Source organism: Canis aureus, chromosome 10, assembly GCF_053574225.1.
Source record: "Canis aureus isolate CA01 chromosome 10, VMU_Caureus_v.1.0, whole genome shotgun sequence".
Lineage (NCBI taxonomy): Eukaryota > Metazoa > Chordata > Mammalia > Carnivora > Canidae > Canis > Canis aureus.
The window spans coordinates 53,867,066-53,892,687 of NC_135620.1; the positions used below are offsets into that span (position 1 = coordinate 53,867,066).

Consider the following 25,622-nt stretch of genomic DNA (forward strand, 5'->3'; position numbering starts at 1 on the left):
ATCTTCTCATTCTTTCCAGAGAAGAATAGATGAATGAGATAACAAAATACTAAAATGGTGATGGGCACTGAGCGGGGCACTTGACGGGATGAGCACTGGGTGTTATGCTATATGTTGGCAAATTGAATTCCAATAAAAAATTTAAAAAAAAATTTTTTTTAAATACTAAAATGGCAACAATGACCTCAGAGAAATATACACTAAACAACTCAGAAGAGATTTGAAACTGAAAAGAAAATTTTTTTAAACAAAATATAATCAGACAGGTGAACACAATAGAGCAATTCACTGGATCTTGTGTGTATTTTGGTCCATTTGTTAGAAAACTAGATCCCAAAATTTTAATGAAAGAAAATCTTATATGTCCAAAACCTTTATATGTCCATAACCTTTATATGTCCATAAAAATTAAATACAATGAAAGGATAGAATGTAACTATAAAAGTAAAAATTAAAAGACAAAAAAAGGAATATAAACATATAGGTGAACAGAACAGAGCAATATACTATATCCCGAGTGTATTTTGGTCTGTTAGAAGACACTACATCTCAAAATTGTAAAGAAAGAAAACATATATATACAAAAATAAAATTAAATACATTGAAAGGATAAAATGTGACTGTAAAGATGAAAATCTAAAAATATTTTAACAAAGGGATGCCTGGGTGGCTTAGCAGTTGAGCATCTGCATTCAGCTCAGGGTATGATCCTGGGTCCAGGGATCGAGTCCCCCATGGGGCTCCCTGCAGGAAGCCTGCTTCTCCCTCTGCCTATGTCTCTGCCTGTCTCCCTCTGTGTCTCTCATGAATAAATCTTTTTAAAAAAGACTTTAGGGGGATCCCTGGGAGGCTCAGTGGTTCAGCACCTGCCTTTGGCCCAGGGCGTGATCCTGGAGTCCCAGGATCAAGTCCCACGTCGGGCTCCCATCATGGAGCCTGCTTCTCCCTCTGCCTGTGTCTCTGCCTCTCTCTCTCTCTCTCTCTCTCTGTCTATCATGAATAAATAAATAAATAAAATCTTAAAAAAAAAAAACTCTAGGGATGCCTCGGTGGCTCAGCAGTTGACCAGTCTGCCTTTGGCTCAGGTCATGATCCCGGGATCCTGTGATCAAGTACCACATCAGGCTCCCCACAGGGAGCCTCCTTCTCCCCTGCCTGTGTCTCTGCCTCTCTGTGACTCTCATGAATAAATAAATAAAATCTAAAAAAAAATAAAATAAAAAGTTGAACAAAACAGAAAAGAAGGAGAAAGAAAAAAAGGAAAAAAAGCAAATATGATCAGACAGGTGAAGAGAACAGAGCCATACAATAGATTCTGGTTAAATTTTGGCCTCTTAGAAGAAACTGCATCCCAAAATTGTAAAGAAAAACTTACATATATACAAAAATAAAATTAAATGCAATGAAAGGATAGAATATAACTATAAAAATGAAAATTAAAAAAGTTTTTTTAAAGTTGATACAATAAGAAATTGGTTGAAAGAGGAAAGAGAAAAAGATTAAAATTTAAAGACTAAAGAATCATGGGGAAATAAACAATGAATTCTATATGCTATATTCCCCTGGCATTGGAGTTTTTTGCAGTTCTCAATGATTCGCAAACATGGTCTTGGCTGGATGTTTTCACTGATATTCTGAGGGCATGGCCTTTTGCGATGATTCTCAAGTGTCTTTGGCCGTGATGGGGGTGAGGAGGCAGGAAGCATAGATTGCACTGCCCTGGCTAGGGTGTCAGGCTAAGTAATCAGCTCCAGATTGCTCTATGTGGCTTTTGTTTCCCAAAGGCTTTCTGTGTAGCTTTAAAGGATGAGAATGCAAATGGCAGCCTCCCAATCTCTAGCCTCTAGCGGGAAGCTTGCCCCCCCTTCTGTGCACCCTCAGGGAAAAGCAGTCAGTCACTCCTGTCTCCCTGGTTTCTGTCTGCACTCTGTGCTCACCCAACCCATGACTGAGCATTTCTTTCTCAGGCACACAACCCTGTTTGTGTGCCTTGCAACACACTTCTGCACCATTCTTCCCAGGGGAGGAAGGGAAGTCTCACTGGTTCTGCTGTTTGTTAGGCCCCTGCTCTGAAAGCAGACATGCCAACTGTGACAGTTCCAGGTTTATGGCAGCCACAAGCTGAGAGCCCACTTCTGGGCTCACTGATTCCAGCTGGCTTCCCCGCTCCAATGTCTAGGAACTCTGTGCACTCAGGCGCCCCTCGGTCTTCCTGAAACACACTGTCCCACCTAGGATTCTGCCTCTGCTTCACTGCCTGAGCACCTTTCAGGCATGGGCATCCCTCACCGAAGCAGACTTCTAAAAGTTCTGATTTGCACTCAGCTGCTATGTCATGTCCCGGTAGCTAACTGATGGAGGATCCCTCCCCCTCAGTCCCTCCCCGCAAGGTTTATTTTCCCATGTATCACCTCAGATTCACTTCTTCACACCTCCTACCTTGCAGAAAGTGATCACTTTTCTCTTTGTAGAGTTGCAGCTATTCTTTTTTTTTTTTCAGGGGTGTAGACAGTTTTATTTTCTTCAGGGGTGTAGACAGTTTTATTTTCTTCAGGGGTGTAGACAGAAGTCTTGCCTCAAAACTTCTGGAACTGCTTCTTTGTGCCAGCAGCTTTTGTGACTTTGAGCACATTGAAATGCACAGTCTTGCTCAAGGGGCCGCACTCACCCACTGTGACAATGTCGCCGATCTGGACATCCCTGAAGCAAGGAGACAAGTGCACCAACATGTTCTTGTGGGTTTTCTCAAAGCGGTTGTACTTTCGGATGTAGTGGAGGTAGTCTCGGCAGATGACAATAGTCCTCTGCATCTTCATTTTGGTCACCACACCAGACAAAATCCGCCCTCGGATGGAGACATTGCCAGTAAAGGGGCATTTCTTGTCAATATAGGTGCCCTCAATGGCCTCCTTGGGCGTCTTGAAGCCCAGACCGATGTTTTTGTAGTACCGCAGGAGCTTCTCCTTGCCAGTTTCTCCAAGTAGGACCCTCTTCTTATTTTGAAAGATGGTTGGCTGCTTTTGGTAGGCACGCTCAGTCTGAATGTCTGCCATCTTCCCGGCCGCCTGGAAAAGGGTTGCAGCTATTCTTTTCTTAGATTTCCAGTTGAGTTTGCAGGTGTTTAAAATGACTTAATAGCTACCTAGCTGAATTCCTGGGACCAGACAAAACTAAGGTCTCCTACTCCCACAATACTCATATATATATTTTTTCAGTCTTATTATCATCATTCCATTTGTCATGTTCTATATATCCTATCCTTATTGTCCTATTTTATAGGAGTGTTCATCAAAGTGTAGCCAGTCTTATGTAGGAACAATTTACACAGAACAACCTACATGAAACTCACCCAGGAGATTTGTTAAAAATTCAGTTTCCTCCTCCCTCCTCCCAAGTTTCATGATTCTAGATTCAGTAAGTTTGAGTAGGGCCCAGGAACTTGCATTTTAACAAGCGCCCTGACCCATCTTTACCCATTAAAATCAGAGAATGAACTATGTTTTGTTCATTTGTGTATATTGCATGTCCCATGTACCTCTGTAATACTGACTCAGGTCTGTGAAATACACTGAAAATATTGGAAAGGAGAAAAAAAAAAAAAACTGACCTGTATACAACCTGGCCTCTTAGAGCCAAACTTGTGAGGAAGTTTGAAGAAAAATGTCCCCCCTTGGGCTCTATCTTTATATAAGCCCCTTGGTGTCCCTTCTGGATTGATTTCAGCTGCACATCTCTGTGGGTTCTGGTTGCCATCTTCTCTCCTTCCAGGTAACCTGGTGTACCAGGCTCAGTCCCCAGATGAAGGTGCCCTTGTCACTGCAGCCAGGAACTTTGGCTTTGTGTTCTGTTCCCGCACATCTGAGACAATCATGGTAGTTGAAATGGGTGAGACCAAAGTCTACCAACTGCTGGCTATTTTGGACTTCAACAATGTGCGCAAGAGGATGTCTGTTATTGGTAGGTGCCCCTCCTAGTCAGTCCTCTCCCCTTATTTGTCTTTTATACACATTCATATACAGACTTCCTTTTATATGCACACAAATGTTTTCTTCCACTCACATGCTTTCTCAAAGGTATCATGCCTCAAATACAAACACATAGCCATTCCTACTTTCTCCCTCACATACTCTATATGTTTTCTCCTTGGGAGTCTGCTACCATATACTTCTTTATTGTTCCTGAGTCATGGCTTGTCTGAACCCCCAAAGCTAAGATAAGAACAGAGAATAAATCCATAAACCCTGAACTTAGAGATAGGGGCACACAATATAAGAGAAATTCATACTGTCTTACTCTCAATTAGTTTGAGCCTCAGACTGAAGAGGAAGAAGGTCATTTTTAATTCTTGGTCCTTACTGGATCTGGACCTTGGTCTGGAACTTGGACTTGGGAAGCTAAATGTGATTCTGCATCAGACTTCCACAGATGATATTGAACCCATAGAAAAGCTGGTTCCGTAAGGTCTCCTCCCACTCTCACCAGTCCTTACCTTCTGTGACCACTCATTGAGTGCTTAGCCCCCAGAAGAATCAGAAACAAATATCATGGGAACAGCCTCATGCCATCCCTCAGTGGCCCAAACAAGTTCTTGTAACAATGGATGTATATAGTTACTCTGCTTTATTTGTTTATTCTTAGTGAGGACACCTGAAGATCGAGTAATGTTGTTCTGCAAGGGTGCAGACACCATCCTCTGTCAGCTGCTCCATCCATCCTGTGGATCCCTCAGAGATGTGACTATGGAACATTTAGATGTAAGTGTTAAGGTTGCAGGGGAGGGAAGCTGTGGGTGGCTCTTTGTACATGGATTACGTTTTCACATATGTCTTTACATCCATGTATTTCTGTATGGATGTGTTTATGTCTCTTTAATTGACAAGAATAAAAACTACTTCATTCTGTGGTACTCCTACTGACTACATTGCCAATTTCTGTGTCAAGAAGTTAGATGACACAGGATCAGGAGTTTGTCTGTAGGAGCACTTACCACAGTCAACTAGTATTCTCTGTGATTCCTGGCTCAAGAGGTCCCATGGTCAGACCTAGAATTTGCTTTGGAATTGGGCATATTGATATGGGAAGCCCTATCTCACCAACTATGATGAGAATACACATCTTTGAAGGCATGGAGCAGAAAGCACCAGATGTGGGCTATTTAGGGAAATGTTTTTTGTCACTGTCTTCTGTTAGCACAAGATTAGAATCCCCAGGGGTAACTCCCCCCCTCCACCTCTCGCCCCGACTACCCTACCCTACTTCCACCATCTAGTTAGTAGGATTTGAGATCTATCTGAAAGACACTGGCTCCAGCCTTCTGGCACTGGAAAGGAAAACTAAATCTATACCCTCCAGGATTTCTATTCATGAGTAGAAACCTAGGTATATAAAGGATTAAGGGAATAGTACCGAGGATGGGATGGGATGGGAGGGCAGATCAGAAAAAAAAATTTTTTTTAAGAAGAAATAGGTTGGAGAAAATGCTTGGCTTGATCCACATTAACAATTCATCAGAAGTCAAAGAACACATAGTCAATAAGCACATGAAAAGATACCCAGTTTAATTTGCCCATAGGGAACTGCAAATCAAAACCTCAAGAGACTACTTCACAACTGCCAGGATAGCTAGATGATCAGATAATAATAATTAATGGCAAAGATATAGAAAAATTGTAACCTTCATACATTGCTGATGGAAATATAAAATGATGCAACCATTTTAATGGACTAAGCCACCCAGGCACTCCATGAGGCAGCCATTTTAGAAAACAGTCTGGCAGAAAAAGTTAAACATAGAGTAATCATGTGACCTAGCAATTCCAGTCCTAGGTGTAGTCCAAAAGAAATGAAAATATACATCCACACAAAAATTTGTACACAAATGTTTAGAGCAGCATTATCTATAATAGTGAAAAAGTAGAAACAACCCAAATGCCCATCATGAATGGCATGGATAAATAGATCAATAAAATGTATGTCTAAACAAATATTATTCAGTCCCAAAAAGGAATGACATACTGATACATGTGTATGAGTCTTGAACCATTATGTTAAGTGAAATAAGAGAATCACAAAAGGCCACATATTGTATAATTTAATTTATATGAAATATTCAGAATAAGCAAATCTATAGAAATAAGTAGGTTAGTGATTGCCAAGTGCTAGGGGAAAAGAAAATGGGAATGAAGGCTAGTGGGTACAGGATTTCCTTTGGGAGTGATCAAAGTATTCTGGAATTAGATAGTAGTGATGGATGCACAACTTTATGAGTATAATTTTTTAACCACTGAATTATATACCTTAAAAGTGTGAATTTTATGATCTATACATTATATTTCAAGTTTTCAAAAAAGTCCATGCAGTATTCCATACAGGACAGTTCTTATGTCCTATCCTGGTTCCCAGAGGCCTCAGTATTTTTTATGGGCTACTCTGAAAAACTTATCTTTTAACCTTCCACAACACATTAATTAGAGTGTCTTCTCAGAGAGCAGGCTGGCTCCAAAGGGGGCATAAAATTGTTTCAGGTCTTTTAACCTACATCCTGCCACCCATTTTAATCGACACTCATAATGGAGCCTGACTACACTACAATATGTTAACTGCTGATGATAAACTTGTAAGAGTGAAGCTTATACTTAGGAGTCAAGCTTCAAAAACTCCTACAAAAGCACAGCTCTAAGCCCTCTAAGACAGGAATCACCAAACAGTTCATATAAAAACAAGGGGCAGGGAACCCTGGGTGGCTCAGGGGTTTAGCACCTGCCTTCGGCTCAGGGAGTGATCCTGGAGTACCAGGATCAAGTCCCACATCAGGCTCCCAGCATGGAGCCTGCTTTTCCCTCTGCCTGTGTCTCTCTCTGCCTCTGTGTGTGTGTGTGTGTGTGTGTGTGTGTGTCTTTCATGAATAAATAAATAAGATCTTAAAAAAAAAAAAAAAGCAAGGAGCAGTCAGGATTTGGCCTCAGCGCCCTAATTTACCCACCATAATAGAAAAGGAAAAAAAAAACACAAGTAAAGGGTAAGAAATAACTGCTAAATTATTTGTGGGTTTTTTTTTTTTTTGGTTTGTTTCTTAAATATTTTATTTATTTATTTATTCATGAGAGATGCAGACAGAGAGAGGAAGAGACACAGGCAGAGGGAGAAGCAGGGTCCATGCAGGGAGCTTTGTGGGACTCGATCCTAGGACTGCCGGATCATGCCCTGGGCCGAAGGCAGGTGCTAAACCGCTGAGCCACCCAGAGATCTCTAAATTATTTGTTAAATGGATTAAGAATCTGTATGGGGCTCCTGGGTGGCTCAGTTGGTTAAGTGTCTGCCTTCAGTTCAGATCATTACCTCAGGGTCCTGGGATCCAGCCCCATGTCAGGCTCCCTGCTCAGTGAAGAGTCTGCTTCTCTCTCTGCCCCTACCCCCTGCTTGTTCTCTCTCTCTCTCTCTCTCTCTCTCAAATAAGAAATAAAATCTTTTAAAAAAGAATCAGTGTGTTGTTAGCTTATAAGATCTCATTTACTATCCTATGCAAGAGCAGCTTCTGCCATATTTTTTTCCTTCTAGGAAGTCTCTGAGATCTTCTCTCAGGCTTCTTTTCATAGCTTCATCTGCTAACACTACAGAGGTTTAAGGGATGGCATTCCATACATGCACTGTTTTATGTTCATTTTACCTGACAGCTAATGTCACTCAGGAGTTTCACAGGGAACTAATACAGAATATCAAGATGATAAATTCTTTTTCTCTTTGTTCTTATAATGCTAAAGTGAATTATTTTGCATGCAGTTCACTATGATAGTGATCATGTAGAATTTTTATTCATGTGCAGTTCTCAGTACATAAAATCTCCTAACCCACCCTCAGTTGGATTAGAGTTCTGCCCTTAAACTACTCACTCTAATCTAGTTCTCCTTATGACCAAGACTATACTTGCAAGATAGTTAACTGTGGTTATTTAGGATATATTGGTGGACACAGAACAAAACAATACTAATTCACCCAGAGAGCATTTCAGTAGTGAAATATCATTAACACTACTGGCTGTGACTAATCAATTGAGCCAATCAGCTGTAGACAAATATACACGTGTGTGTGCTTTTGAGGTGCCTGTTAGATGCTTGAAGGAAGGCAGGGAAAGAGGAAAATAAAATCAATGTGTGCTTATAAAAAATTGTTGCTCCTTTATGTTTTATAACAACTTCCTTTTACTTTAGTATTCCATTCTCATAGACATCATTATCCTCTCTGTAGGCAGTGAATTATTATCCCAATTTTACAACAAAGAAATCTAGAAGGCTTAATTTTTCCCAGAGTCATACAGCAAATTATCTAACTACAGGTAAAAGCTAGAACTTTATATTTCGTAAGTACTTATGCCGGCCCCACCGTTAGGACATTTGGCTGAGAAAGCTCTGTAGTTGTTTTCTGGCTAGGCTAGGTGTTCCTCCCACCCCATGGTACTAGCCATTAGACCCTATTTTGTAGGCATTCGGCTGGTGGGATCAGTCTGCTTCTCCCTAAACTCAACCCTAACCCACCCCAGACCTACTCAGCACACACACATGTCTTCTAGGATTTTGCCATTGAAGGCCTCCGCACTCTCATGGTGGCCTACCGAGAATTGGATAATGCGTTCTTCCAGGCCTGGAGCAAGAGGCACAGTGAAGCCTGCCTGTCTTTGGAGAATCAGGAAGATAAGATATCAGATGTCTATGAAGAGATAGAAAAAGACTTAATGGTTAGTATGAGGAAGCCAGGCACAGATTGGGAGCAGGATGGGTAGTGGCAGTCAGTAGACTGAGCAAGGTCTCTGAGAATGGCTTGCAGAAAATCAATAGGTTCAGACTCTCTCTGGATACAGGATATTGGCATCCAAGCTGATTCAGGATGTCCTGGATTTTTGAAATCCATACGGGGTGTGGTGCGGGGGAGGATAATGCACTAGTTGTAAATTTTATCCCAAAGCTGCTCACAGAAGCTAAGTAACCTGGGAGAAATGAGGATCTGAATAATGAATGCACAGATTAGATAATCCAGAATGAACTAAAAGAATAATAAAGACAAAAATACTCACTCATTCATTCAACATACTTATATTAGGTGCTTCCTATGTTCCAGCAACAGACAAAATAGGCAAAAAAGTAACACATATAGTATGTTAGATAATGAAAGTGCTATGGTAGGAAATAAATCCAGGAAGAAAGCTAGGGAGAAAGCATCAGAAAGCTGATGTATCTGCATCAGCATATGCATGTATGTTTTGGAGAGGGCAGAGTATAGTTAGTATTTTTTTATAGGATGGTTAGTCTTCCTTTAGTCTGAGTAGAGACCTAAAGAAATAGGGAAAGGGCAGCCCCGGTGGCGCAGCGGTTTAGCGCCGCCTGCAGCCCATGGCAGGCATGATCCTGGAGACCCTGGATCGAGTCCCATGTCAGGCTCTCTGTATGGAGCCTGCTTCTCCCTCTGCCTGTATCTCTGCCTCTCTCTCTCTCTCTCTCTCTCTCTGTGTGTGTGTGTCTCTACGAATAAATAATCTTAAAAAAAATAAATAGGGAAATAGTCTGGCAAACTAAGCAGACAGAAGAAATGGCATGAATGAAAGCCCTAAAACAGGAGTAGGCCTAACTAGTTGAACAGCAAGGCAGCTAGTGTGGCTGGCATGGTGTAAGTAAGGAGGAGAGAATAAAAGGACATGAGACAGAGAAGTAGTAGAGTGCCTTCATGAGCCAGTGTAAGATCTTACAATGAGATATGGAAAGCCATTGAAGAGTTCAACCAAAGAAGTGATGTGATATACATGCCTGGGTAGCTTAGGTGGTTAAGCATCTGCCTTTGGCTCAGGTCATGATCTCAGGATCCTGGGATCGAGCCCTATATTGTACTCTGTGGTATATGTCAGCTTCTCCCTCTCCCTCTGTGATCCTCTTGCTCTTTCTCTCAAATAAATAAATAAAAATATTTTTTTTAAAAGTGATGTGATAGCTTTTTTCAAAAGATTTTATTTATTTGAGAGAGAGAGAGTCAGTGCAAATAGGGGGAGGAACATAGGGAGAGGGACAACCAGACTCTGAGTGCAGAGCCAGACACAGGGCTCAATCCCAGGACCCTGAGATCATGACCTGAGCCAAAATCAAGAGTCAGTCGCCTAACTGACTGAGCCACCCAGGCACTCCGATGAGTTAGCTTTTTAAAACAATCACTCTGGCTGCTGTGTTAAGATTATACTGTAGGGGAGCAAGCACAGACCCAGGGAGACCAATTAGAAGATAATTGCAATAGTGCAGGTGAGAGATGATGATGGCTTGGACCAGATACAAGTAGTGGAAGTGGTGAGGAGTAGTCAAATTCTGTACATTTTTTAAAGGTAGAGCCAACAGAATTTGCTAATGGATTAGATTATAGGATATGAGAGAGAAAAGTTAAAGATGACTCCAAAGTTTCTGAGCAGACTTATACAGGCTGGATCTGCTATAAGAGAAATAACTGATACCAAATGGGAAAACATAGAGATCCCAAAGGTCAATCTCATTTCATAATCAGTTCTATGGTTAGTATTTCTAGTCTGTCCTTCTGAAGGCCTAGGAGAAATCAGCCAGTTATTTGTCCGTCAGTTCCTCAGACTGAGTCATGATGCCCATCCTGTGGTCAACACTGGAAGCCAAGAAGTATGCTGTGAATGAAGCAAGAAAGAAGTGAAAGTGTGTTGAGAAAAAGATGGTTTAGAAGTGGCACACAGCTTCATGTATGACTTGGGCAAGTCTTGTCCCTCTTTGACCCCTAATATTCTGTTTCTAAATTTGATTTATGTGGTTGAAAAGCTACAGCTATCGAGAGGCAGAATATGCTGAATTTTATACTATTTGGATCCTCATGTCAGGATACAGCCAGCTTGCTAAAGAGGATGATAAGATGCCAGTTGAGTTGTTGGGTAGCACTAAATGCTGTGACATTCTTCCTTTTCCTCACTCACTGCTCTCTCTGTTCAAAGCTGTTAGGGGCCACAGCCATAGAAGACAAGCTGCAGGATGGTGTACCTGAGACAATCGCCACCCTGAACAAAGCCAAAATTAAAATTTGGGTCCTAACTGGAGATAAGCAAGGTAAAGGGGAGTTCTCACATGACCAATCCTCCTCCCTATCCACTTTAGCCATTTCTTTATTTTATATATTCTTTTCTTCTTAGCCATATATTTGACAAATACCTTATAACCCAGGTCAAGTTCTGATAGGACACCTTCCTTCCCAGTCTTGTACATGGTTTGCTAAGAGTACACTTTATACTGGATGCTGTATTAGGTATTAAGGACACAGAGATGATTCAATCAGACATGACCTCGTCATCCAGGAACCCATTTGCTAAAAACCTTGGAATTATCTATGACTATACCCTCTCTGTTGTCCCAAAGATTAATTGTCTCACTGTGTCCCACCAAATCTTCTGATGATCCCCTTGACTATGCCATCACCCTAGTTCATGCTTTGTCCCCCATTGATTGTACTTTTGCAAAAACTTTTAAACTGATATCTGTCTCATTTCCTTATTGATTTCAATATAGCCTACATACAACCATCAGTTTAATCTTACTAAAATATACGACTTTTATATATTATTCCTCTGCCCAGGTATCTTCAGCAGCTCTATGTGGTAAAGTCAGATTCCACTGTCTGGTCTTCAAGATCTTGATAATCTGTTGCTGCCTACATATAGTTATCTCCATCCTGATGTGACTGTTATCTTTAGTGTGTCCCAAACAATCCAGCTTCTACTCCACAGCCTCCGTTTGGGTTGTTTCCCCTTTGAAATGTTTTTTCCTTCCCAAAACAAGTCTTACACATCCTTCAGTCTTTTTTCCAAGAAAGTTTCTATGACAATTGAAGTTTCTCCTCTGAATTTTGATACCACTTGCAGCAAGGCTTCAGGATTTAATTTTTGTAAATTTTTTCCTTAGTATGAATTTATTCAAATTTCAGAGTTCTCAATGTAAAGAAAAGACCATAACTGAAACTTATCTCAGTCTGCCATAAAATCTGTCATAAAAACAGGCACAGGGAAATATATCCTGACTGTTTGGAGAAGTGGACACAGACTGGAATTGTTTTAGGAAATAAGGGAAGGCTCTGTTGGAAGGCTAAGCCAGAATGATGCTCACTTCAGGAGCACATATCCTGAAATTGGAATGATACAGAAAAGGTTAGCATGGCCTCTACGCAAGGATGACATAAAAATTCATGAAAATGAATTTAAAAATGAAAGAAAAAGAAAGGCTAAGCCAGAATGATCCTGGTTATTGATAAGTGACTCACAAGTCTGCACTAGGTTGACAGTCTCCTGTGTGTTTGAATATGGTCTCCACAGACTCATGAAAAATACATTTGGATACATCCATAACAAATGTGGACAAATGGGCTCTGCTGCCCACCATTAGTGCCTATATATGTGTACACTTTCATAAAGTCCCTGTCCTGGCCAAAATGTGATGTTTGTTCCCCATTTCCTGCAGAGACTGCTGTGAACATTGCTTATGCCTGTAACATATTTGAGGATGAAATGGATGGGATGTTTATTGTGGAAGGCAAGAATGATGAGACCATTCGGCAAGAACTCAGGTATAGGGACCTAAGACAATGGCAGTTCTCAGAAGGCAATTGAGTTTGAGGTCCTGGCTGATGTTTAGTAGAGGTTCTGTATCCACCTTGCCCATTTTCATTCTGGGACACTTTTTCCTTTCTAAAATCTGGAGCTTCCAGTCAGATATTAACCACTCCTCTTGGCTTTCAGGTCGGCAAGGGACAAGATGAAACCTGAGGCTCTACTGGAATCAGACCCAGTAAACATTTACCTCACCACGAAGCCCCAAATGTCCTTCAGATTACCTGAGGAGGTGCCCAATGGCAACTATGGCTTGATCATCAATGGCTGCAGTCTGGTGGGCAACACAGAGCTACAATTCTATCTTCTTCTCCCAAGGAGTTTTTTTCCTAGGTCCAGTCCACTCCAGAGAAATTTTAAGACCCCTTCTCTATTTCATGAGTCACCTCTTCCCCTCTCTTCTGGTGTTCTTTCCTGACAGACACCTTTCCCTATCCTTCTCTAGACAGGAATAATGAGGAAAGAGAAGCCAAAGGCATGTTCCTTCCTTATCTAAATTCTATTACTGATGTGGCCTGTCACTTAGGGGAAAGGGGGAAGTGAACAGAACCAGGTCCTCCAAAAAGGTCAGCTGGCCTTATAGCCTAATCAACTGATTTGACCTAGTGAGAGAGGCTGACTAGTTTCCCATTGGAGTCAGGGTCAGATGTAAGGATGCCTAGAACTGACTTGGGGACTTGGCCTCCCTTGGGAGTGGAGCACCTGGGAGCCACTATGTCTGACCTATATAGTATAGGAGAGAATGGAGAGGGGGAAGGACTTAGGAAGATCCTGTCCTGAGAGCCTTTTTGGGCAACCTGAAATGTGGATGTATCCTGGTGCTGCAGGCCTATGCTCTAGAAGGGAACCTGGAGTTGGAACTGCTGAGAACAGCGTGCATGTGCAAGGGGGTGATCTGCTGCCGGATGACACCCCTTCAGAAGGCCCAGGTGGTAGAGCTGGTGAAGAGATACAAGAAGGTGGTGACACTGGCCATCGGGGATGGGGCCAATGACGTCAGCATGATCAAAGGCATGTGAGGGATGGGGAACAGTAACCTTCAACCAAGGGCTTGCCCTTTCCTTTCTCTATGGGCAAAGACCAACCTGGGTGACATTGTGTTGTTGGTTCACTCATGCATATATGTATTGTATGTTTATAATGTTTTGCAACTTTATTTATGCTCCTCTATACCTGCATTCCCACTTATTTACACATGCATATATCAGTCTATATGCGCGCGCGCACACACACACACACACACACACACACACACATTCAAATTCATGCACTTAACACACACAAATACAGATGGCTCCCATAAAATCATATGCATGTATTTACAGAACCGGATGTGCAACTACCATACCATCTTTCCAAGATGGCATCAAAGGCTACGTAAAGAACCCCTGGGCGGGAGTCACAGTCTGTTGCTTTTCTGATAGATGTATGCCTGAGCAATGTTAGGCAAAAGACAGGACTGCCCAACCAGAGAATTAGCTGTGAGGCACAGTGTAGGGATCTCTTCTTCCCTAAGGCAATGTTCATGAGTACTTCCCCTGACTCCCCTGACTGGAAAAGAATAGCAGACTTACTGATGCTCTGGACTAATAGAAGCAAATGGCTGACACTGGTTTTAATTTTAGCTGAATGTTGTTAGCTTCCAGCAACTTGTGGTTCTGTGAAATACGGACAACATCTAGAGGTCCTCTAATCTAAACTTTCTCCCCATCCAGGAAACACTAGCAGATATTCTAGCCTCAGCTTTAGTTCTAGAAAATGTTCTTGCTCTCTTCCCCACTTTCTAGAACTTCTCTGGTTTTTAGGGCCTTAGAGGCTTCAATTATTCCATTAAGCAATGCCACAGGTATATACCAGAAGATCAATGAATGTACCCTACACTACAACATACTAATTAAAACTTTTAGGAACTTCAATCTTATTTTCCATCAAGTATAATCCTTGTTTTATTCAGAAAAGTCATTCAGAAAAGTGAGGCCTCCTGGAGAACTTGCTTCTCACTAACAAAGTATGAACATCACTTATTTCCTCCTAACAGTTGGATTTTAGCTCTTTAGATAAACTTAGGTAATTAAATATTATGTTAGATTGACATCCATCCTGCATCTATAATTGATGTAAAAGGCTTCAAGAGATAACAAGAGGTTTTTACCTCAGCATCTGGACAGCAGGAAAGAGCCAAGGTGGCTATAGTAGGCCATGACCATCCAGGAGAGCTTTCTAGTACTAGCCATGCCAGGCATTCCTGAGTGGCAGCATCCAAAACAAAGTGAAGATGAAGGAGCTGGTTTTTGACAGTCCACTAGGGAAAAGACCAATCCACTGAGGAGAAAAGGCTCCACTAAATAAATGCCATTTTGAGCTGAGCGTAACAGTGTTTTCCAAATGTAAAATAAGGAGTTTGTACAACATGATCTCAGCCTTTCTTTTACACTTCCCAGCCTGGGAGCCCAGCAGAGTAGCTCTGAGGTTGAGAAGCTTCTGGGATTTCTTTTCAGCTGCTCACATTGGAGTTGGCATCAGTGGCCAGGAGGGAATGCAGGCCATGCTCAACAGTGACTACGCCTTCTCCCAGTTCCACTATCTTCAGCGTCTACTCTTGGTCCATGGCCGCTGGTCCTATAATCGCATGTGCAAGTTTCTCAGCTACTTCTTTTACAAAAACTTTGCCTTCACCCTGGTGCACTTCTGGTATGCCTTCTTCAGCGGGTTCTCTGCACAGGTAGGAGGTCAGATGGCATTCCCCACTCTGGTCAACTGGATCTTCTGTACTCACCCCCACTTCAGCCAGCTCATGTTTCTTTTCTAGAGACATGTTGCCATCCATCCATAAAGCTCCTCAAGTGGGGGCACTTGGGTGGCTCAGTTGGTTAAGCACAAAACTCCTTACCCATGCTGATCCCATCTCCTAGCCTTAAACTGAACCTTAGATTTCCAAACCTTAACTTTTTCTGGCTTGGCTCTAACTTAGACTTAACTCTTACCTCCGAAACTCCCATGAGATATTTTGACCTTTTACCTGACAGAGAGACCTGGTTTCCAAAAATAGATAATATGGGGAAATGCTTGGATCCTGGAGGGTTTGTTTTTGTTTTTGTTTTGTTTTGTTTTGTTTTGTTTAGTATCCAAAGCAATCTTTATGGAACAAGCTAAGTCTCAAAGGGCTTCTGAGTCTTGCCAGACATGCTGGCTATGGTGTTCACCTGTAGCCATACTTCAGAATACAGCTCCCCTTACTTCTACTTCCCCACCCCAACAGCCCTTCTCCCTGCCCCAAATATACATTGTTGTCGCTCTAATGAGTTAACTCCACATTTGAGTATGAAATCTCCCCCACCTGGGAAGTGGCACTTGGATTTTGATGTTCTATAAGAATTCCTCTTTCCTATGAGAAGTTTTTCAGGGTTCTCCAAGATTCCCAAGAAAAACAACCTCAGGAACGATTACCTTAAGAGATCCCTATTACCTCTGTTGCCTTGGGCTCCAGGGGAAACAGACTATTGAGCAGAAAATAGACTTGTATATCCCCAGTGTCTAACAAAGCCATTCTAGTTTGTGAGAGGTGAAGTATATGTATGTGTTTTGCTGACCTCTTGTGGCTAGTAAAGGAGCCCTCTCTGGGCCCCAGGATGGAGCACCCAGCTGGGAAAGAGTCATTGAGTCTATTATACCTACTTGTGTTTGAAAGTGTCCAGTGTTATAGAAGCTACTGAATGCCATAAATCAGATAAAAGAACCCAGAGGCTTATATGCCTGAGAGTGGAGGGATACAGCTAGCATTCCCTCACAGGCACTGTAGATCTTCTCTGTGCAGGGATGGGCAGTGCAGATCATGGAAGAGTTGGTCCAAATCAACCTTGTAGGGTTGGCCACAAACAAGCTTGATGTGGCCTTGCCCCAGCCTGTAACCCAAGGTTCTAAATAGAGTAGGACCAAATAGAGACTGGGGTCAGCCTCCTTATCAGATTCCTGAAATCCAAATCTTGCTCTAGGTTAATGTAGTGGTGGGTAAGTGGGGGCCAGAAGGGGCTCTCTTGAACCTGGGAAGTGGAGCTGGGACTTTGGAAAAGAGAGGAATCTAAGAAATCTCTTTGGTATTCTCTTAGACGGTTTATGATACCTGGTTTATCACTTTCTACAACCTGGTCTACACCTGCCTCCCTGTCCTGGGCTTGAGTCTGTTTGACCAGGTAAGACCAGCAGCAAGCTTCTCTTCAGGGCTAAGCCCCTGTGCCCTTGAGGAGTATTCTCAAGAGTGGGGAGAACAACAAGAGCTGAGTTCTACAAAGTCAATTGTAAATGGAATAATTTATAGAGCAAGGAAGGGAGCTCATTACCTGGAGAAGTATCATGGGATAAAGTAAAGAATATTCCTCCCAGAGAATAATCATCAGTTTTAGAAATCCAAGTTTTCTATGTCAATTTTATTTTTATAAAAAGAAACATAGAAATTGTGCTTTATAGTAAACTGAGTGTAAATAAAAGGTAGTAAAAGGAAATAGAGTTACTAGGGTAAGACTAGGTAAAGCAAGATGCTTCAAGAAAGGAGAGACCAAAAACAAAAACAAAAACAAAAACAGAGAAAGGAGAGACCCATACATAGATGATAAGATAAGCCAATGCAGGATGGCCTAGTTGAGAGTTCTGAAGGCCAAGCATGAGAATGTGGGTATATTTTGAGTCATAGGGAGTCAGTCTAGGGGATATCATCTGTCCCTGTCAGAAATTTCCTGGGTATTGGGGGTCCTGGTACCATACCTCTCCCTCCTTTTCTATCCCAACCTCTAGTCTTGGGCACAATGAATAGAAAAGAACCTCCAAAGAGGAATAAAATAGCTAAAAGAGGACATGGTGAAATCATGGTTCCTGGTCTCCATCAGAGTAGGAAGGAAAATTCTCCACAAGGTAGCTGCTAGCCACAGAGCAAAAAGAGGGACAAGTTTTGTCCTATGCAGCTTCAGTTGGCTAATTCTAGTGATCTACAACCTCTCAAAAACAAGCCCCAAGCTTTGTTATTCAAAGTTTCAGATTTAGGAGATGAAGATGATCCAATGGCATCCACATAGAGAATCCTGTTATCTGAGTTCACTAGTAGTATGGGAATGGGAGGAGCATCACAGAACATGGATACCCCCATGTGATTAGCTGGTCCCCATTTGCTTCCCCCTCTTCTTTCGCTGGCTTTTGAGGCAAAAAAAAAAAAAAAAAATATATATATATATATATATATATATATATATATATATATATATATTCCACAAAAGGAACACTTAAAACTGGGGACTAATGTCACAACTGCCCCCTCATCCCAAGCTCCCATTCTCCCTTCCAGCTACCCCCAACCCTAATTACCCTCTATCTCCCCAACTCTGATTGCTTCCAGGTCCTTATCACCATCTTGACCTTCTCCTAGCTTTCTTCTGTACTTAGATCATTGCCTAGAGTGTAGGATTTCAGGAAGGGTCTGTGGCCACTGCTCTGTTCTCTGGTTCCACTTCTCAAATAATCCATGAGGAAGTTCCTAGGCAGACTGTCAGCAGACTCAGTCAGGCGAGAAACTTCTACTCTGATAGAGATGGGACCTTCTATGGAGAGACCCTGAGCCTTCCTCCTTACCCTCTGGTACTTCCAGGATGTGAATGAAACATGGAGTCTACGCTTCCCAGAGCTGTATGATCCAGGCCAGCACAACCTCTATTTCAACAAGAAGGAATTTGTGAAGTGTTTAATGCATGGGATCTATAGTTCCTTCGTGCTGTTCTTTATCCCTATGGGGACCATTTACAACTCAGTGCGCAAAGATGGGAAAGAGATCTCTGATTACCAGTCCTTCTCCCTGATAGTGCAGACTGCCTTGCTCTGGGTGGTCACAATGCAGGTGTGGCTGGGGGAGTGGGGAGTAGGGGGCTGGGAGGCTTGGGTGGGCCGCCTGTCTGGAAGGGAGGGAAAGAAGGAGGGAGGGAAAGTGGGGAGGGATCATCCTCTACTATGAGGCTGGAGAAGGGAGGTAGCTGATATATCCCAGGTTGTAGAGTATTGCACATAAGAGAGTGTTTTTCAGATTGCCTTGGATACAACCTATTGGACGATAATAAGCCACATCTTCACCTGGGGTAGCCTGGGTTTCTACTTTTGCATCTTATTCTTCCTGTACAGTGATGGCTTGTGCCTAATGTTCCCCAACGTCTTCCAATTCCTAGGTAAGTCTATGCCCACCCAGTGTGTGACAAGGAGGTGGGGGTTAGGGTTGGGAAGTGTGAACCAAGTATATTTGTTTAATAAATGTTCACTGAGCAGTTATTACTATGTGCTAGGCTCATAGATAGGAATAAGACATTGTCTCTGCCCCAAAAGGACTCAAAATCTATCTAGAGAAATATTTTATCCTATTAGGTTTTCTAAGATATTTTCAAATTTCTTATCTAACTTAATCTTTGTAAGCATCCTTTGAGGTAGAAAGGGTACCATTTTAGAGACTGAGGGTTTTTAAAAATTAAATTACTCAAATCTAGCTCTCCTGGTTCCCAGTCCAATATCCTTTCTACTGTGGCATACTGCTTTATTATCTCCCACATTAATTTCCCTATCTTTCATTCTACTTTGGTGGGAAAAAAATATAGAGAAAGTAGATATTAGATGTATCTAGCTCTCACCTCTCATCAAGCCACTCATTTTTCCCCTCCAAAACCCTGTAGAACTCTGTGAATTCACATGCCTTTAGAAGGAGAAAAGTATGTGAATTTACAGAGACTTTGGCTGTACAAAGGACTTCACTATAATTCTTCTGCATTGATAAGTTCTGGCTGACAGCCTCCCTCCCATACCTTATTGTTTACAGGTGTGGCCAGAAACACTCTGAACCTGCCACAAATATGGCTGAGTATTGTCCTCAGTGTAGTCCTCTGTATTTTGCCCGTGATTGGTTACCAGTTTCTCAAACCACTATTCTGGCCTGCCAACGTGGACAAGGTGAGTGGAACAAGGAATCTACCCAGATATAATTCATGGCCCTTCTTTGCCTTTGCCTTTGTCTTTGCCTCTGTGGATAAAAACCCTGTCCTCTCTGCTCTGGCTGCAGATTATGGACAGAATTCATCAATGCACAAGACCTCTACTGCCACTCCCTAAGCGGACTAAGCTAAAACATGCAAGCACTCGACGTTCTGCCTATGCATTCTCCCACAAACAGGGCTTTGGGGCCCTCATCACTTCTGGCAAGACAATGAAGTCCAAGGTATTCAAAAAAAAGCAGCTATCTTTTTAAAAAGTAGAGGCCCTTAGGAAAATCCCAAAGGAATCATTGCTCTTCATCCCTTGTATTCACACAACTTAATAAGGATGAATTAGAGTCCCAGGGAAACCAGCACACTCCTGCCCTTCTGCTCTCACTCCAGAGGCTCAGCCTCTTCATTCCCTAGATGGTTGTGCCCAGGTAAGGCAAGGAACAGTAAAGAAAGAACCCCCAGATATCTGTCAGAGTTGTACAATTTCAAGAAAAAGTGATGTCAGGCCTCCCACCAACCCTTCCAAGTTTTAATCCAGAAGCAAATATGGAAATGATGGGTAAAGGGGGCAATGTGGGAAAGAGAAAAGAAAATATGACCTAAGAATCTTACTTTGGGCGCTGTTTCCTATACCCAGAGCAACCATAAACCTTGCCAGGGCCCCACACAAACATATCCCACCCAGACACCCTTCTCAGGTTTAACTGGGGGATTCAGGGTGAGTCTTTTACTGGCCTTGGATCTCAAAAGGAGGAGGCAGCTATGACAAGTTGGTCATAAAAAGCTGAAGGAGAGTTTCTGGATACCCCCCCCAAAAAAAAGGAGCTGATTCCTGCCTTGTTAAGACAGCTCAAGATTTCGACTTCTTCCCTTCTTTGACCCCTTTGACCCAAGAATTGACACCTTTTCAGGCATCAGAACTGGGAGAAGGAGACTGCTGGGAATGCTTAAAAATCTTTCTTGAGGGTGGTATAAGCCACAATTGATGAACATTTTTCTTCATCCTGTAAAATTACTTTGAAAAGAAATTGTATGTATTTGGGAAATGTTTCTGAGAAGTTTATGGAGTAATAAATTGCTTATTTTGGAGTGGAGAGATGTGTATGATCTGTTGGATCTCAATGACAATAATGTCCAAACAGTATCACTAGCCCACAGATCCCCACCACCCTCCCCACCTCCTTTTTCTCCTTCTTCAGCTCCATTTCACTTTTCTGCCCTTTGTTGCTAAACTCTATCTCGGCCTCAGTATGACCATATCCTTTAACCATATAGCTTTATCCCCTTTACACACCTTAAATATTGGTTCCCAAAGCTTAGTACTAGATTTTCTGCTTATCTTTCTTAGTATGCTTTTCCCAAGTGAATGCATGAGTTCATTTACCAACAGAAAGAAGATTCTCAACTCTCTTTCTTAGAGCTTTCTATCTTAGAACCAGATCCATTTATTAAACTGATTCTGAAATCCTTCATTTATTTGAATCTTAGGAAATTCATACTCAATCCACCAACTTGTATTAATCACTTTTCCCCAAAACTCCACCCAGGATGCCATCACCATCATCCCAGTCACCCCAGGCAGTGATGGAAATCATCCTATATTCTCCCTCTAATGTCTAATAAGTCATCAAGTAATTTAAACTTTGCATCTTTTTTATGTTTTGTTTTCCATTCCCTTCATTATCACTACTCTTGTTCAGACTTTTATCATCTCTCACCTGAATTGTTGCATAAAATCTCCCAACTCATGTTCCTGGTTTTCCCCTGTCTAAAGTATCACCAGTACTACTTCCAGAGTAATCTTTATAAACAGCAAACTTGATCATGTCAAACCCCAACATAATGAATGTACTAAATGCTACTGAGTTGTATACTTTAAAATGGTGAATTGTATGTTATATTGAATTTCCCTTCAATATTTTTTTGAAAGATCAGATTAGGCAGTCTCCACCAAGAGCTTACTCTAATTCCTCAGTGTGACTTATATACCTGTCGTTTTTATTTACTTGTTTCCCTGTGCATACCTTTCTCAGTGACACTTATCACAGGGCATCGGAATCATTGATATACTTGTCTGTTCACAGCATATAATAGGCCTTTAGCAAATGTTGTTGAATGAATGAACAAATGAAAGGATATTGAGATCTGCTTCTCTGCCTGTTATTATTATTATTTTTAATCCTTTTCCTGAGCAGCATCACCTCCCACTAGCTCAAACCAGAAACCTGGAAGTCTTCCTGGACTCCTCCCTTTCCTTCTTCTAATCTAGTCCATTCTTTACCAAGTTACATATACTCTATCTTAGAAATGTCCTCAAATCTTCAATCCCTTCAAATCCCTTACTACTCGTCCCCAGTCCCACTGCTTTCATCATTTTTTGTCTAGATTATGGCAACATCTGCCTCTCTGGTCTCCTGCCTCGGACTGTTTCTTTCCAATCCATTATCCATACCACAGAGAATGACCTTTCAAAATACAAATCAGATCGTGTCATTTGCCAATTTAAAATCCTTTAATGACTCATCATAGCTTTCCTACCTCTATGCTGCCTACCTCTCCAGCTTCATCATCACTTTCTGCTCCATATGATCTCATTTCTGCCCAAACTATTTGTAATTCTTCAAAGATTTCATTGTCTTCAGAAGCCTCTATGCTTTGTCTCTTTGTATTCTCTCCTCTTAGAATAAACTTCCCTCCTTTGTCTAGTGAATTCTAACTGCTCTTCATTCTCAGCTTTGGTCACTTCCCCAGGGGCCTTCACTGACACCCAACCTCCTATGCTGAGTTGGGTGCTTCTTCCTTGCTCCAGACCTTCCTTGTATGGACCACCTTGTACATTTTTCTTATTTTTAGTTCCCAAGATTTGAATGTATTATTACTCAGATGCCTATTTTAGTTGTGGTTTACTTCTCCATCTTCTCTACTAGACCATGATCATCTCCTTAAGGACAAGAACTTTGTTTCATTATTGTATTCACTACTCACATTTAGATTTTTAATGTTTTTCAGGAAAATAGTAAATTAATAAAATCTACTACCTTGCATTTGTCCTAAACTTGCCTCTTACCCTGTCCTTTCAAAACGAATCTTATCCTTTGATATCTAGTATTCAGTTATACTTTAGGGGTCTCTTTTTATGAAATATGGTCACTCATGGTCTCCCTTATAAGCCATTTGTAAGAGAATAGTTTGGAGGGGCACCTGTGTGGGTCAGTCGGTTGAGCATCTGCCTTCAGCTCAGGTCACAATGAAGTCCCAGGATCGAACTCTGAGTCAGGCTCCCTGCTTGGCAGGGAGTCTGCTTCTCCCTCTGCATCCCCCACCCCAACTCCTCTCTCCCACTCACTCTCTCCCTTTCAAATAAATAAATAAATAAATAAATAAATAAATAATAAATAAATAAATAAATAAAATATTTTTTTAAAAAAAAGAAAAGAGGGATCCCTGGGTGGCGCAGCGGTTTGGCGCCTGCCTTTGGCCCAGGGCGCGATCCTGGAGACCCGGGATGGAACCCCACGTTGGGCTCTCGGTGCATGGAGCCTGCTTCTCCCTCTGCCTATGTCTCTGCCTCTCTCTCTCTGTGACTATCATAAATAAATAAAAATTAAAAAAAAAAAGAAAAGAAAATAGTTTGAAAATAGTTTGAATCTGCCAAAGCTCCTGAACAATCAGCATCCTCTACTGGTGGTTTAAATGTATCTTAGGATATAGGAGTCTCTATCTGTGCAGAGGAGAACATGCCACATTCCAAACTGAGGGGTGAGATGACCATGCAAGACTTGAAAAAGGGGAATGTGAAAAACAAGTATGCAACTTTTAATCACCTCACCCACTTTGAGAAAAGAGCCAAAAATTCAGACATTCATAAGGGATCTTTAGAGAGAATTGCTAGTGGGTTTTGAGTCCCACCCGCAGCTCAGTTCAAGTTGTGAGGGTTTTAAGGATATTATTTGGAGAGACTGATATAATAAATGTGTTTGGGGGATATAGAGAACTCATACCTAACTCGTACCTGGAAAATCTAAAAAGCAGGAGAACAATTAGCTATCTGTTTTATGGCCAGATAGAAGAGGTGGCTATGGTGAGATTGGCCCACACTCCCACTGTTTTTCAGGACAAAGGGATTAATGGGAACTCCCCATAGACCACATATGGGCCATGTAACAGACCTAGTTAGGGTTTCTTTATTCTGTTAGAGAGACCATCTGAAAAGTTGAAGAGATCTCAGCAGAAAAAAGCAATAGATCTGCTATCAAATGCTTAGAGATTTCTGATTAGATTAAAGGTTGCCTGAGGGTGTGATTGACTGTAAAGGGGCATGAGGTGAATTTTCTATATCTTGATTTTGGAAGTGTTTAAATGGGTACATGTATTTGTCAAAACTCATCAAACTGTACATTTAATATCTGTGAATTTTATTGTATATAGATTATACTTCAATAAAGTTGATTTTTTTTAATTCTTAGAATTTTTTTTAAAGATTCATGTATTTATTTTAGAGAGAGAGCGAGTGCTCACAAGCAGAGGGGACAGGCAGAGGGAGAGAAGTAGACTACCAAGAATCTGATGTGCAACTGACTGAGCCACCCAGGCACCGCTGATTCTTAGAGATTTCTAAAGGAGCTGTAAGTGACCAATTAGAACTGAATTCACCTACATTAAAGTGATTAGAATATAGGAGAAATATCTCCGCCAACAGAGAAGGAATCTCTGAAGAACCTACAAAAGGGCTCCTTGAGAAAGAGTCCGCTTTTTAGATACTTGTCAACCACTAAAACTAGTTTGTGGTAGCATTAGACAAGTAGGAACCTTCCTTATCTCTTCTCCCTCCACCCTGCTCAAACTCTGAAGAAGTGGGGTAAGGGAGAAGAGATAGACATCTACTAAGCCTCACTCCCTTTTCCCACCTAACATGGGCACCTATAGTAGGGCCAAGCTCAGAGATAGGAAAAACCGTAATTTTTAAAGTTTGAAATTTAAAAAACTATTTCATGGTCTGGCTATTTTAATTATTAAGGTAAAATAAATTGATTAATACTGGTTGCTACCTAAAAATGACCAGAAAATTCAAAGTATGCAGTCTCATAGAATGGGTTTAAAGAGTGGAAGACAAAATAAAACGGTTTTATAGTCATCCCACAAATCCCATTCTTTCAAGGTTCCAGTTTCTCTCTCTCTTTCTCTCTCTCCCTTACTCCCTCCCTTCATCACATTCATCTATACATACAACAAATATTTATTGAGCATCCACCATGATATAGGCACTGTTGTAGATGTGGAGATACAGTGAAAGCCAAAAAGGGGGCAGCCCGGGTGGCTCAGTGGTTTAGCACTGCCTTCAGCCCATGGCCTGATCCTGGAGACCTGAGATGGAGTCCCACCTTGGGCTTAAATCTTAAGGAAGAAAGAAAAGAAAAGAAAAGAAAGAAAAGAAAAGAAAAGAAAAGAAAAGAAAAGAAAAGAAAAGAAAAGAAAAGAAAAGAAAAGAGAAAAGAAAAGAAAAGAAAAGAAGAGAAGAGAAAAGAAAAAGAGAAGAGAAAGAAGAGAAGAGAAGAGAAGAGAAGAAAAGAAAAGAAAAGAAAAGAAAAGAAAGAAAGAGAAAAAGGAAAGAAAGGAAAGAAAGAAAGAAAGGAAAGGAAGGAAGGAGAGAAAGGAAAGAAAGAAAGGAAAGAAAGGAAAGCCAAAAAGGTTTCATCATGTATCTTACATTCAGTAAGAGAGACAATAACAAAGTAAACAAGATCATTCAGATAATAAGTGCTATGAAGATACTTTAACGGTGAGGGACTTTGAAGAGGAAGGGGGCGCTACTTTAGTAGTCACAAAAGTCCTTTCTGTGAGGAAAGTAGCATGTGAGATGAGACCTAAATGACTAGAAGTACCTAGCCCTGCAAAAACCTGATGGAAAGGCCTTATAGGCAGAATAAAAAGCTAGTTAAAAGTCCCTCAGATAGGAGCTTTGTGTGAATGAAAAA

General features: G+C 41.4%; 1 protein-coding gene, 1 non-coding gene and 1 pseudogene across 7 annotated transcripts in view; 2 read left to right on the top strand and 1 right to left on the bottom strand.

Annotated features, from left to right (window-relative positions):
• LOC144322417 (phospholipid-transporting ATPase FetA-like) overlaps positions 1-24,263 on the top strand; it is a 126,420-nt gene extending 102,157 nt beyond the window's left edge. For 4 of the 6 annotated variants that reach the window (XM_077912436.1, XM_077912440.1, XM_077912442.1 and 1 more), the window contains 14 exons: positions 3,769-3,957; positions 4,639-4,754; positions 8,567-8,731; positions 10,982-11,093; positions 12,495-12,600; positions 12,773-12,920; positions 13,471-13,654; positions 15,142-15,365; positions 16,750-16,833; positions 18,276-18,521; positions 18,705-18,843; positions 19,482-19,612; positions 19,722-19,877; positions 24,147-24,263. In XM_077912436.1, the coding sequence (XP_077768562.1) occupies positions 3,769-3,957; positions 4,639-4,754; positions 8,567-8,731; positions 10,982-11,093; positions 12,495-12,600; positions 12,773-12,920; positions 13,471-13,654; positions 15,142-15,365; positions 16,750-16,833; positions 18,276-18,521; positions 18,705-18,843; positions 19,482-19,612; positions 19,722-19,877; positions 24,147-24,248 (2,102 nt within the window). In that variant the 3' untranslated portion in view covers positions 24,249-24,263. Of the gene's footprint in view, positions 1-3,768; positions 3,958-4,638; positions 4,755-8,566; positions 8,732-10,981; positions 11,094-12,494; positions 12,601-12,772; positions 12,921-13,470; positions 13,655-15,141; positions 15,366-16,749; positions 16,834-18,275; positions 18,522-18,704; positions 18,844-19,481; positions 19,613-19,721; positions 19,878-20,558; positions 20,742-24,146 lie in introns of those variants that run through there. The other 2 variants (XM_077912437.1, XM_077912441.1) reach the window with 2 other exon arrangements.
• On the bottom strand, positions 2,483-3,077 carry LOC144322424 (small ribosomal subunit protein uS17 pseudogene; annotated as a pseudogene).
• Positions 12,136-12,242, top strand: LOC144322827 (U6 spliceosomal RNA). Its single transcript, XR_013388444.1, has one exon. It is a non-coding gene; the product is annotated as a U6 spliceosomal RNA (small nuclear RNA).
• Positions 24,264-25,622: the final 1,359 nt, after the last annotated feature.